Raw genomic sequence first — 13,649 nt, forward strand, 5'->3', positions numbered from 1 at the left:
GCTTCTCCCTCTCCCACTCCCCCTGCTTGTGTTCCCTCTCTCACTGTGTCTCTTTCTGTCAAATAAATAAATAAAATCTTAAAAAAAATAAAAAACATCAGTACTTTGACAAAAACTGTGAGGATGGAAGGATAGCTTTTGTAACTAAAGATGTCAGATTGAGGAATTAATGTGGTCAGAATTTTAGACAGCATCTCCGATTCCCTCATCTTACAGAAGAGAAAAAAAAGATATGGAAGCTGAACTAGGAGTTCTGGTGTCCTTTGCCACTGTAATTTTTGGTTCTGAAAAATACAGTTTGCACCAGACACAAAAATACTTATAAAACAATGAGCATCAAGTTTGGCTAAGTGTCTCATTTTCTTCTTTGGTCAAAGTGAAAAGTGGTACTCCAAGGATAGAAATCACAAAAATGTTTGCCCAGTAAAGGTGGTATGCATCAATTTAATTAGAAACTAATTTGGAAAACAATATTTTCTCATTAGCAAATTTCTATAGGTGGACCTTATGATGACATTTCTGCAGAACACAAGATACATCATTTATATAGGGTATATGTTCTATAGGGATATGCTAATTTTTAGCTGGTAAAAATAATTTAGAGGGATATAAAATCTTTGCCCAAGTAAACAAGAAAATCTGTGGCATTCCTTATGTCATTACTTTTTAAAGATACTTCAGCCTATAAGACCTTTTTAAAACACCTAAGTTATAAAAAATTAATACTATAAAAACTAGCTATTTATTTCACTCTTCTACTATTACAAATCAATCCTTTGCTAAAGATTAATCCATTACAGCTCAAAATACACTACTACACCATATGTATAGTCTTCATCATGTCATTAATCAATAAGTATAATAATTATTCTAGTATTTTTAAATTAATTCCATAATTTATTTAAAAGCCACTTTTCTAAATGAACTGTGTTCATTTTGCTACATTCTAAATGAAATGTGTAGCAATCCAAAGTAACCAACAACCAAATCAACCTCGTCATTGTCTCATTATTTTTAACATGTAATCATGACAGCCTAATATACGCAATTATTTTCTCATTAGGAAGGTCTATATGTTAACTATCACCAAAGTACATCAGTTCCGTCAAGCAGGTTTTTTTGGTGTGTGAGAAACAACAAAATTGGCTTTTCAAAAAAAACCAAATATTGCCATTAAGGCTTCAAATATATGAGGTAAAAAAAAAATGGAAGCTATATACAAAACATCATATTATAAACTAACTAAATTCGCAATTTCCATTTAAATGGCAGGCAAGAGATTTTCTATGGCAAAATTACCGTAATTATTCTAAGTTAAACAAAAATTCCTAATACTAATGGTTAAGTTATTCTACCACATTTCTGCTTAAAGGTATACTTGTAGGGCTAGTTTTGTTCTGTTTTCAAGTAGGCTCCACGCCCAGCATGGAGCCCAACATGGGGCTTGAACTCATGATCCTGAGGATCAAGACCTGAGATCAACAGTCAGATGCTTAACCAACTGAGCCATCCAGGCGCCCTATAGGACTAGTTTTAAGTGACATAGAGCCATTGGTTTTTCTGTCTGCCTTTTAATGTGATCCACTGATAGATTTAAATCATAAAGGAAGTTAACAACCCCTTAATTTATAATGAGTTTCAAGTTTATTTTACAGCACTTTTATTGAGACATCATGTAACTACTGACCAGGACTGTTTACAAATGTAATGCTTGGCCTTTGAGACAATTAAAAACTTTTAAGTACTAAATTTTACATCATGATTTGTTTAACTTAAGAAGTATTATGATGGTGAAAACTAACAGAAGAAAATCTGAAGCAAAAATAAAATGATTTCCACAAAAACTATATATTCCTCCCTTGTATCAAAGGGAGAGAGGGAAGTAGAAAGGAAAAAAGAAGAAAAGGAGAGGGGGGGAAAAGAGAAGAGGAAGAAAAATGGCAAGACAGGCAAGAAAAATACTTCTTTTTTTTTCCTGTTTGCAAAAAGGAGGGAAACTCTGAGGTCTCAGCAAATAATGTAATCAACAGAGTCAGTTTATATTAAGGCATCTTCTTTACATATTATTGAATCCCATCATGCCTTTCATATTGCCAGCAGCACCCTGTTGAAACTGCCTCATCATTGACTGAAGTCCTGCCATTCCACCTAGAGTAAAAATAAAGTAAAATCAGATCATTATTAAGTGGAACTTGAAACATATATTACTCTTGCCAAATAAATACTTTAACTTCTAAAAAATTTACTGGGATCTGACTACAATTTGGTCATCAGCCTTAAAGAACATACCAATTAAAACACTGTATTATCACCAGTATCCTGTATAAAACAGAAAAAAAATAACCTACCTCATCAAGTTAGAAGGAATAAATAAGGTAATATATGAAAAGATCTTAGAACGGTACCTGTCACACAGCAGGGAGTCAATAAATCTAAACAAAAGAATTTTTTCTGGTAAGTCCAAGAGAGTCTTGTTGTAAATAGTAACCAATTCTGGGGAGTGGAGGAGTTGTTTCATAGGACTTACGGGAAGAAAAGAATTCACCATTTATTAAACATCTATATGCCCAGAGCTGATAAATGCTTTCATATATATTAGCTCACTTAATTGTCACAATATCCTGATGAGATATTATCTGTGATTTTCAGATAATTTAAGGAACTCTTCATAGGTCACATAGCAAAAGTATAACTGGGTTTCAAAATCCTTATATAATTTCAAGTCTCATCATTGAAAATACGCAGATTCCAAACTAGGGCAAAAGATCACTGGAACAAACATTAACAGAAGATGAAGTATCTTGTTCAAAAATTACACAGATGGCAGCAGAAAAGGGAATAAAATCTCAATTATATAGCACTATTACAACCATTCAACAGAATTCAGATGGCCATTTCCCTCAAATCATACATCTTTTGAACAGATGTTCATAATATTACAACAGAAGGCTTACTTTTTTTTTTTAAGATTTTATCCAGTCACTTGACAGAGAGAGACACAGCGAGAGAGGGAACACAAGCAGGGGGAGTGGGAGAGGGAGAAGCAGGCCTCCCACTGAGCAGGGAGCCCGATGTGGGGCTCGATCCCAGGACCCTGGGACCATCACCCGAGCCGAAGGCAGACGCCCAATGACTGAGCCACCCAGGCGCCCCACAACAGAAGGCTTATTAAAACTCAACCTTTATAAATTAAACTGTGTATTATAAACTGGCAACAACTTTGTATTTACCCATGTGATGAAGAACTCTTGGATCCATCATTTTGGCCATTTGTTGATTCAGTTTTGCCATCTGCGACTGACTCACATTCTTAGACATGTCACCACCTGAAAAAAAAAAGGTTTTGAGTCAATGTAGAATGCAATATAATCAGGGTATCATAGAAAGTTTAATGAATTGAGTAAAATTTTTAAAAATCACCCATAACCTTACCACCCTAACACATTATTTCTATTTGTACATATTCCCTTCTAATCGTTATCTCAATTACATACATATTTTTGAGATAGTGAAATTCTGTATTAAGGGGCATTTAAGGGATTTTTTTAAGGGCTATGATTTTTGTTAATACAAAACTGTAACCAGTGATTATTAATAGTAAGCTGTAACAACAATTGTTTTAAAAGTCATACAGGAAAATGCTGAACAAAAACCTGACTTTATAGGTAAGGGTTCATAGGGAAAGAGCCTGGGCTGCTGGTAAATTAATATGAAAGAATAAGACTGAGAGAACATGAAGATTTGCATATATCTAAGAAGCTGTTAAAAATAATGAAAAGCTTCAGAGAATGGAAAGACAAATAATGCAATTCCATTTACCAATGAATTTCCACACACTTAACTGAAACTCCACAGTAAAAAAGGAAGCCAATAAAAGTGATGCATTCTGAGGCAGACCAGATAAGAGCATCCTTTAGAGAAAAGCTGCTGTGGAAGCAGAACAGATCATCAATGCAACAACAATAAGTAAGTAGAGTTGCTTCAGGCAAAATTATTTCAAAGGAACATTAATTCTGGTACTTCTCAAAAGCATTATGAAAATGAACTTCAAAGCTGGCTAATCTGAATAAAAAATATGCATTAAGAAATATGAATAAAAGATATGTTTTTAGAAACATAGGATAAAATCTGTGAAAAATTTTTCATGATAAATACATCTGTGTAAGATGTGAATTCTGTCTGTTGGTAAAGTGTCACAAGTATTGTTTCTGAGGACTTAAAACTCCTAAAAAATATTGAGTTTGGTGTGACAAGAATGTGTGCCACATCCACTGCCCATTTCATCTTGATTGTACCTTTATTGAGCAATCAATCAATGCTTAGATAAATGGATCTACAGTAGTTCTATCAAGAATAGTCAGCTCTCTCTAAAATAAATAAATAAATCTTAAAAAAAAAAAAAAAGGCCTTAAAAAAGTGGCGCCAGGGTGGCACAACTGGTTATGCATCCAACTTGGTTTCAGCTCAGGTCATGATCTCAAGGCCATGAGACTGAGCCCCATGTTGGGTTCCCCCCCGCCCCGCCCCCGCTCAGCTCAGCGTCGAGTCGGCTTGAGATTCTCTCTTCCTTTCCCTCTGCCCCTCCCACTTGTGCTCTCTTTCTCTCTCTCTTTTTTAAATATTTTATTTATTTGAGAGAGAGCAAGAGAGAGGGAGAGAGAGAGAAAGCATGAGCAGGGGGAGAGGTGGGTGGAGAAGGAGAAGCAGACTCCCTGCTGAGCAGGGAGCGGATGTGGGGCTTGATCCCAGGGTCCTGGGACCAGGACCTGAGCCAAAGGCAGACACTTAACCAAATGAGCCACCCAGGTGCCCCTCTCTTTCTCTCTCTAAAATAAATAAATAAATTACAAAAAAAAATAGGGTTATTCGGGAAAGATGTTAAACTGACATGTGTTTAATAATCACTATCTGAAATAGCATGTGATGTGAAGAATTATAACCAATCTTAAACATGTTTGTCTAACTTTTCTCCCTGTCACAAAAAAGAAAATAGCATAGGGTCGCCTGGGTGGCTCAACTGGTTAAGCCACAGACTCTTGATTTCAGCTCAGGTCGATTTCAGGGTCATGAGATTGAGCCCCACATCAGGCAGTCACTTGAGATTGTCTCTTTCCCTCTGCTCCTCCCCCCACTCACATGCTCGCATGCTCCCGCGTTCTCGCAAATAAAGAAATAAATAAATAATAAAATCTTAAGAAAAAGAAAATAGCATATAACAAGCAAAGAAAATACAAAAAATGTCAAAGACAAAAGGGATAAAAATTATATCAATACTTATCCTTTTTAGAAAGCTATTCAGTAGTATTGCTTCATCTTTGGAGATTATCTAATCAGTGTATTTTGAAATAATAAATTCACTTTAACAGTGTGTATAATACAGAAAAAAATTTAAGAGAGGGTTAAGACAACTGTGAAAAGTAAACTTATCTTTTTACCTTACACAATACACAGCAAAATAAGTTTCGGATGGGATAAAAAGTTAAAAACCTAAAAAATAAAACCAAAACAAGTAGAAAATGTAGGTGGGTACTGTGGAATCAGCATGGGGAAGGCTTTTCTGAGCATAATAGAAATCAAGAAAATGATAATTAGGCGTGGCTACATTAAAAATGAAAGCTTCCATTCACTAAAAAATACAACTAAAAATAAAAGGCAAATGAAAACTGGGTAAAATATTTGCACACATAAACCAAGGATTTTAAAGTGTTACTACAAAGCAAAAGGGGTAGAAAATGAGACAAATAAACAAGGAACCTAAGGGGTGACTCACAAAGGAAATCCAAACTAAAAATGTATGAAGAGATGTTAAACTTGAGTAGTAATCTAAAAAACACCTCCTGAAAGAAACATTTGATAATTAAATTGGAAATCTTTTATTTTTTATTTATTTATTTATTTTTAGATTTTATTTATTTATTTGACAGAGAGAGAGAGATGGAGCGAGAGCAGGAACACAAGCAGGGTGAGTGGGAGAGGGAGAAGCAGGCTTCCTGCCAAGCAGAGAGCCCAATGAGTGGGGCTCAATCCCAGGACCCTGGGATCATGACCTGAGCCAAAGGCAGATGCTTAACGACTGAGCCACCCAGGCGCCCCAGAAATCTTAAATTATTACAAAATTTATTCAGCGAGTACTATGTATCTGATCAAAGCAGACAAAATCCCTGGCTTCCCAGAAGACTGCACAGGAACTGATGTAAGAACTGATACTGATACAGAAGCAGATGAATCAGCCTAAATATCCATTGCACAAAACAAAGATGCAAGCATAACTGGAAGAGTATTCAGTGCTTAAAAGCTGTATTTTGAAGAATATTTGGCAACATAGAAAAATAGTCATGATGTTTCAGAAGAAAGCACTAGTTATAGTCCTATTTGCAGTAGGACCCATAGGATTCTCTGGGGAGAAATGGTAATGGGTGTTTTAAGTTTTTTCCATATACTTTCTTATTCTAAATTTTCTTTAATATGCATTACATCTTCATAAAAATAAAGTCATTATGTTTGTTTTTAATTAGTGTTCATTACCCTGAATCTGAAAACAGAGAAATCACAGATCACATTCAAGAAGTACTTACAACAGAACATGAAATTCAGCAATGAGTTTCCCAATACTGGCAGTACTCCCTGGCTTTAATTTCAGTTTTTCAACTTCTTTCTTTACTTTCACTATGTTAACTAATGAGGAGTCTGTTACTTTTCTTACCTTTGAAAAGTCCTTTGATACCTCCCATCTTTTTTACCATCTGTGCAAATTTGGTATATTGTGTCAAAAGTTCTTGAACATCTCTTGTTGACACACCTGATCCTCTTGCTACTCTTTGGATTCTTCCAGGTTGCTTACTAAAAACCTTGGCACCATCAGTACTGTCAAGTTCTGTAGACAAGGATTAATTACTTTCATTTACATACAACTAACATTATCAAAAGTTATGTACAAATACCATACACACACACAAATAAAATGGTGAAACCACCACCTGATTTAACAAATGTTATCACCTGCCATGTTTGCATCTGATTTTTAAACATTAAACATGAAATATATTCAAAAGAACATCTATAATATTTGTAAGCTATAAAAACAATAAAAAAATACACATGTACTCACCCCACAGTTTAAGTAAAATAGAACATTCTGAAAACCTTTAAAACCCATGTCCACCTTTTCCATATCTCATATCCAACTGCTCCTCAGAGCATATACTAAAAGTATAAGGTATATTTCAAAAAAGAAAAGTGCTCACTTTAGCTCTAAATAACTATTAACATTTAAATCATAAATTTAGGCATCTAAGCAACAGAAGTAGGTAGGTTCTATCTATCATCAACGGAATAATGGTAATATTTTCCATATAATTACTACTAGTATTTTAATCCTTTCTGTGACAAAAAGAGTGAGTTAATTTCCTCCAGTGTCTTTATAACTCTTAGAATATGAGGTGCATTTCTTCTGGCTTTCGCTGCATACAATCTCAGGAATGCAATGGACTTTAGTCAAAATTTCTATTACGACGAACCATGAGAGATGATGGACTCTGAAAAACAAACTGAGGGTGCTAGAGGGGAGGAGGGTGGGGGGATGGGTTAGCCTGGTGATGGGTATTAAAGAGGGCACGTTCTGCATGGAACACTGGGTGTTATGCACAAACAATGAATCATGGAACACTACATCAAAAACTAATGATGTAATGTATGGTGATTAACATAAAAATAAAAAAATTTTTTTTTTAATTTCTATTACAACTGTATTCTCTCTACAACATCCCCCAATAAATGGTCATCTAGCCTGTCTTAATATTCCCAGATGACCCACTATCTAATATCTAAAATATAGTAATCTATGCTCTTCTATCATACCTGAAATTATGGAAGATCTTTTCACATGTTAAAATAAAATAAATTTTCCTGGCACCTCTTCCTATTTGCATACTTGTCTCCTTGCCAGGCACAAAGAATAAGGCTTTCAAATATTTGAGAGCTACCAAGTCTCTGGTGAATCTCCTCTAGGTTACAAATATCCAAATCTTTTGACTGTTCCTCTTATAACATGGTTTAGAACTCCATTTATTTTTTTTTAGAGATTTTATTTTTATTTATTTGACAGAGAGAGACAGAGAGAGAGAGAGAGAGCACAAGCAAGGGGGAGCAGCAGAGGGAGAGGGAGAAGCAGGCTCCTCATCGAGCAGGGAGTCCAACGCGGGGTTCGATCCCAGGACCCTAGGATCATGACCTGAGCCGAAGGGAGATGCTTAACTGACTAAGCCACCCAGGTGCTTCTAGAACTCCATTTATTATCCTGATTTCCTAATATTTTCTAATTTGTCTACGCCTTCTAAGCATATCATCCAGAAGTGAACTGAAATCCAATACAATGTAAATAAGGAGCATATTATCTCATAATAAACTTACAGTCATTAAAACCTAAATCCATTTCATAAATGCAGCTTTTAAGCCACATCTTCACCATAAAATATTTAGGAAATATGTATTCTAAGACCTAAAGTGGAGTGAAGTGAAAGAAGACAGGCTAATAACAGCACATCACGGTAAGCAATATGACAGAATTAAACAAATGCCAGAAGGGGACATAATTTAAAGAACAAAGAAGTCAGGAAAGGCTCCATACTGATGGTTGTTCTTTAACTGAGTAGTCCTAAAGGACAAATATGAGTTAAGTAAACAAGAGAAAGAAGCAAGGGACATTCTACAAAGCAGAACATGGATGTTTGGAATAAAAACAGTTTTGGGCGCCTGGGTGGCTCAGTCATTAAGCGTCTGCCTTCAGCTCAGGTCATGGTCTCAGGATCCTGGGATCGAATCCCACATCGAGCTCCCTGCTGAGCGGGAAGCCTGCTTCTCCTTCTCCCACTCCCCCTGCTTGTGTTCCCTCTCTCACTGTGTCTCTCTCTGTCAAATAAATAAAATATTTAAAAAAATAGAATAAAAACAGTTTTGTGTAGAAGAAAACAAGCTTGATAAAAGCTGAGATTTTAAGAAGTTGCAAAAGTAGGTAAGGACAAGATTATAACAGAATTTGTATGCCAGGCTTAGGAGTTTGAAATTCATTATGACAACAATAAAGAACGATTGAAAGAGTCTGACCCCAGAATTTTTTTTAAAGATTTTATTTATTTATTTATTTATTTATTTATTTGAGAGAGAGACAGAGCACACACGAGCTCCCGAGCAGGAGGAAGGGCAGAGGGAAAGAGGGAGAGAGGGAATCTCAAGCAAGCTACACACCCAGCAGAGAGCCAGACATGGGGCTCGATCTCATGACCCCGAGATCATGATCTGAGCCAAAACCAAGAGTCAGACGCTCAACCAAGTGAGCTACCCAGGCACCCCTGATCCCAGAATTTTTTATGTTTAGAAAGACCATTCTTGTGGCAGTAAGGAAGACAAATTAGAAAGAGAAGTGAAAAAACTGAAAGGGAAATGTTAGGAAGCTACTATATAACAATCTAGGTAAGAAATAATGAGTGTATGAACTAATGTAGGGGACTCAGAGACAAAGGGAAGAGGGAAGATATGAGAATTACTTAGGAAGTGGAACTCACTAAACCTAAGGTAATGTTAAGGTTCCTATATTCCACTAGAAGTGGTAAAAAACTAATTGAAATAAACTGCGATAAGTTTAAATGTATATGCATATTGTAATACCACACAGTTCAATATGTATGCATATTGTAATACCTAAAGCAACCATTAAGAAAATTATTTTTTAAAATACACTCAGAAAAATTATAGGTACTAAATAACCTATAAATAATAATTAATCTATAATAATTATAGAATACTAAATAACATTCAAGTAGCTCACAGGAAAGTTGAAAAGAAAAATCAGAACAAAAATCGCAGGGAACAAATAGAACAAAAAATAAAATGGCAGAACTAAATCCTAATATATCAATAATATATCCGCTAAAAGAGAGTATATGAGAATGTGTTAAGAGAAAAAAAAATAACCCAATTACATGCTGTTGACATAAAACTCACTTTGAATATAATGATATAGGCAGGTTAAAAGTAAAAAGATAGAAAAAGATAAACAATGCAAACAACGGATTAAAAGAAAGCTACATTAATATTAGACAAAACAGACCAGGGACAAAGGAGGACATTACATACATAATGACAAAAAGGTCAATTCACCAAGAAGACCTAACAATCCTAAATGCGTACTGTACCCAACAAAAGAGCTTACCTGACATAAAACTTACAGAACTAAGAGGAGAAAAGTTAGGCACTTTCAATACCTTCATCTCCATAATCAAAAGAACCACTAGACAGAAAATCAGCAAGGATATAAATCTAGGTTGACCCCAGTTTCTAGCTTGGGTGACTGAGTAGATAAATTATCTATCAGATAGATGGAAGTGTCACTCATCAAGGGAGAAAACTACATTTTGGATCCGTGACTCAGAAAACTTTCAAACCTGTAAATAGAGATGTCTGCCCACCATTTAGTGAGCATCTAGAAAAGAGGTGGTCCAGCTCTTGAGCCAGAAAGCCTGAGTTTGACGCCCAGTCTCTCCATTCTGTAGCTAGCATCCTTGGGCAAATTACTCAACTTTCCTGTATCTCGGTTTCCTAATCTGCAAAAGCCAGATAATAATGGATTTTAACCCCAGAACTGTCCCTTGAGAGTTACCATGATGATTAGATGGGTTAATATATATAAAGTACTCAGGACAGAGTAAATACGCTAGATATGGCTGCAATTATTAATTCCACATACAAAACTTTTTGTGGTGTTGAAGATACAGAGATGAAAAAGACACAATCTTATTTGGGTTACTATGAAAGCCTAGAGCTCAGGAAAGAGGTAGAGATTACAAAAAATAATCGGTCAAGCAGTAGAGAAAGCACAGAAGTGGATGAATTACTCAAAGAAAATGAGCAGAATGAGAGGAAACATTGGCTGAGGACAGAACCTGTAGTATATAGTCACTTTAGGGGCAGGGTGAAAAAGTGACTGAGTTAACAAGAAAGACAAGGGTAAAATTGGGGAGATGGTATAACAGAAGCCAAGAAAAAAGGTGATTAACAACAGCCAATGTTGTAAAGGTAAAGAAAAAGACTGAAAAAAATCCACTAGAACAGCCCAGTACATTACTGGAAATCTTTGTATGATCTATTTCCACGTAGTGGTGGGGACAGAAGTCAGATTTCAGTAGTTTGAGAAAAATACAAACTGTTCTTTCAAGAAGTTTGACTGAAAAGAGAAAAAGAGAGTAAAAAAGCATGAGGGAGAAGTACAGCCCAGAAAATGTGAAATTAAGAGCGTTTATATGCTGATGGGGAAAAAAAGTCAGTAGGTAAGAAGAGACTGGAGATACAGGAAAGTATTTTATTGAGGGTATATTTTCCCTCTTCTTCTGCTTACCCCTCCCCCACTTGTGCACACACACACTCTCTCTCCCCCCACCAAAAAAAGACTGAAACCTTGAGAGTTTCAGTGCAAAATCAGTTTGTAAACATTGCTTAAAACTATCTCTCTTACAGATTTCCAATTCATGTTAGCATATGAGAGTTCTGAGGAAACTTACAATAAATAAACTTAATAGTTTTTTTAACCCAGAATTCCCCCAAATTTATTTGACTACAGAACTCTCAAGTGATTTCTATCATCATCATGAAAAACAAGTGTTCTTTGGAGAACACTGGAGAGTGTTTGGAGAAACACTGTACTAGACATTTCTATGATGAAATCAATCCAGTAGTCATAACCCTTTGAGTAAGAGCTTTCAAACAGCTACAAATCTACCTAACAATAATCTTCCATTCTAAATTTTTTGCCCATCTTGTCCACAAGAACACAGTGAAACTATCCACTTGCAAATATTCAGAACATTGTCCTCTAGATCAAGTAATCTCCCATCTTACCTTGGTCATTCATACTATCCATTATCGTCATTAATTTCTTTAGCCTTGCCATTGACTCCTGTTCATTTCCTTTGCTCATAAAGTCTGTTCCAAAACCAGGGATCATCCCCTAAAACAAATATATTTAAACATAAAATCAATAACAGCTTGAGATTAAATTGTTCAGAATGTTCACATTTAACTACTGGCTTTAATTTTGACACAAAGGTTTTAAAATTTTTTTTTACCCAAACAGCAAAAATAATGAAAGCAAATGCATCTATTCTTAAAAATTTTAATGAAAAACAGAAGAAGATAGAAAAAAAACTTTTCAGGATAACTAACCAAGATCTGACTGAAGGGGCCCATTTTCATGATATTTTGAAATTGTTCATACATGTCTCGCAACGTAAACTGACCTGAAATACAATATAAATGGTTCAGATATATTAGAGAACGTACATTTCCATTCAGTAAAATTAATCTTTTCCTTAGTCATGGGTTCATCTTGAAGCACACTCGCAAAACATCTAATCAATAAACATTCCTAAGTAGTTACTATGGCAAGATCATAGGATGAATGCGGTGGAGAATATAGAGATACACAGACAGATTCTATCCTAGAGAAGCTTACATTCCCTCAGAGAAGATGGACAAAAACAAATAGACAAAAAACTTGAAAACAAGGCAGACAAACTCTACCCACTAGGATGACTAAAAAAGCCTGACAACACTGAAAGTTAAAGAAGATGTGGAGTAAGCAGAACTCTCATATATTGCTGGTGAGAATGAAAAATGGCAAAAACACTTTAGAAGATTATTTGGCGTTTCCTAAACAACTTGGCTGTCCATGGACATGAAAACAATAGACTATGGATGAAATACTACTCAGCAATAAAAGAACAAGCTACAGGTACATGCAACTAGATGGATGAATGTCAAAAATTTATGCTGAATCAAAGAAAGTAGGTAGGGGGGAGGACATAACTCCAGGATTTCTACAATATGATGTAGTTACTGGTAAGGAGAATGAGCAAACTTTCTAGTTAATGGGAATGTTGTTTCCTGATGGATATGGGTTATTGTGCATTTGTCAAAATTGATGGAATTATATCCTTAGGAACCAAGCATCTCCTCATATGTAAGTTAACTTCAATTAACAACAACAATAACCCAGAGTATTTTCTATTTATGTCCTAAATATATAACTGGAAAAGGTATTTGGGTTTAGTCATTCTGAATTTAAGTGGCAGAGTACAATATTTTATTTATTTATTTTTTAAGATTTTATTTATTTATTTGACAGTGACACAGTAAGAGAGGGGGAGCAGGGGGAGTGGGAGAGGGAGAAGCAGCCTTCCCGCCAAGCAGGGAGCCAGATGCAGGGCTCATGACCTGAGTCAAAGGCAGACGCTTAACGACTGAGCCACCCAGGCGCCCCTTAAGTGGCAGTACAATATTTTAAAGGAAATGTTAGAGCAGGTAGCTAGAAATGCAAAATTAAACAATGGTAGAAAAAGTTAAGGCTGAAATACATATTTGGCCATTATACAGAAGTGACCACTGAAGCCATGATAGTATAAGAAATCCACTGTCATGGAACCCAAGTGAAGAGTTTGAAAACAAAAGAAAGGTAACACATACCGGGAACCAAGGAAAAGAAGAAAGGTTACACTTTTGCCCTTGGTGACCTCAGAAATGAGTAGAATGCTAAGAGCAGAAGCAAAATGCAGACATAAGGAGAGACCGAAGAGTCAAAAAGTAGACCTACTAGGGATACA

At 35.6% G+C, this 13,649-nt stretch overlaps 1 protein-coding gene across 1 annotated transcript in view; it reads right to left on the minus strand.

Annotated features, from left to right (window-relative positions):
- Positions 1-1,625: 1,625 nt before the first annotated feature.
- Positions 1,626-13,649, minus strand: part of SRP54 (signal recognition particle 54) — a 40,718-nt gene continuing 28,694 nt past the window's right edge. The window contains exons 12-16 of the mRNA XM_028114741.2: positions 12,214-12,287; positions 11,890-11,998; positions 6,704-6,874; positions 3,231-3,326; positions 1,626-2,148 (exon numbers count right to left, since the gene is read on the minus strand). Of these exons, the coding sequence (XP_027970542.1) occupies positions 2,057-2,148; positions 3,231-3,326; positions 6,704-6,874; positions 11,890-11,998; positions 12,214-12,287 (542 nt within the window). The 3' untranslated portion in view covers positions 1,626-2,056. The remainder of the gene's footprint in view (positions 2,149-3,230; positions 3,327-6,703; positions 6,875-11,889; positions 11,999-12,213; positions 12,288-13,649) is intronic.

Source organism: Eumetopias jubatus, unplaced genomic scaffold, assembly GCF_037043125.1.
Source record: "Eumetopias jubatus isolate StellerSeaLion01/CBP00866 unplaced genomic scaffold, mEumJub1_p1.0 scaffold_7, whole genome shotgun sequence".
Taxonomy (NCBI): Eukaryota; Metazoa; Chordata; class Mammalia; order Carnivora; family Otariidae; genus Eumetopias; species Eumetopias jubatus.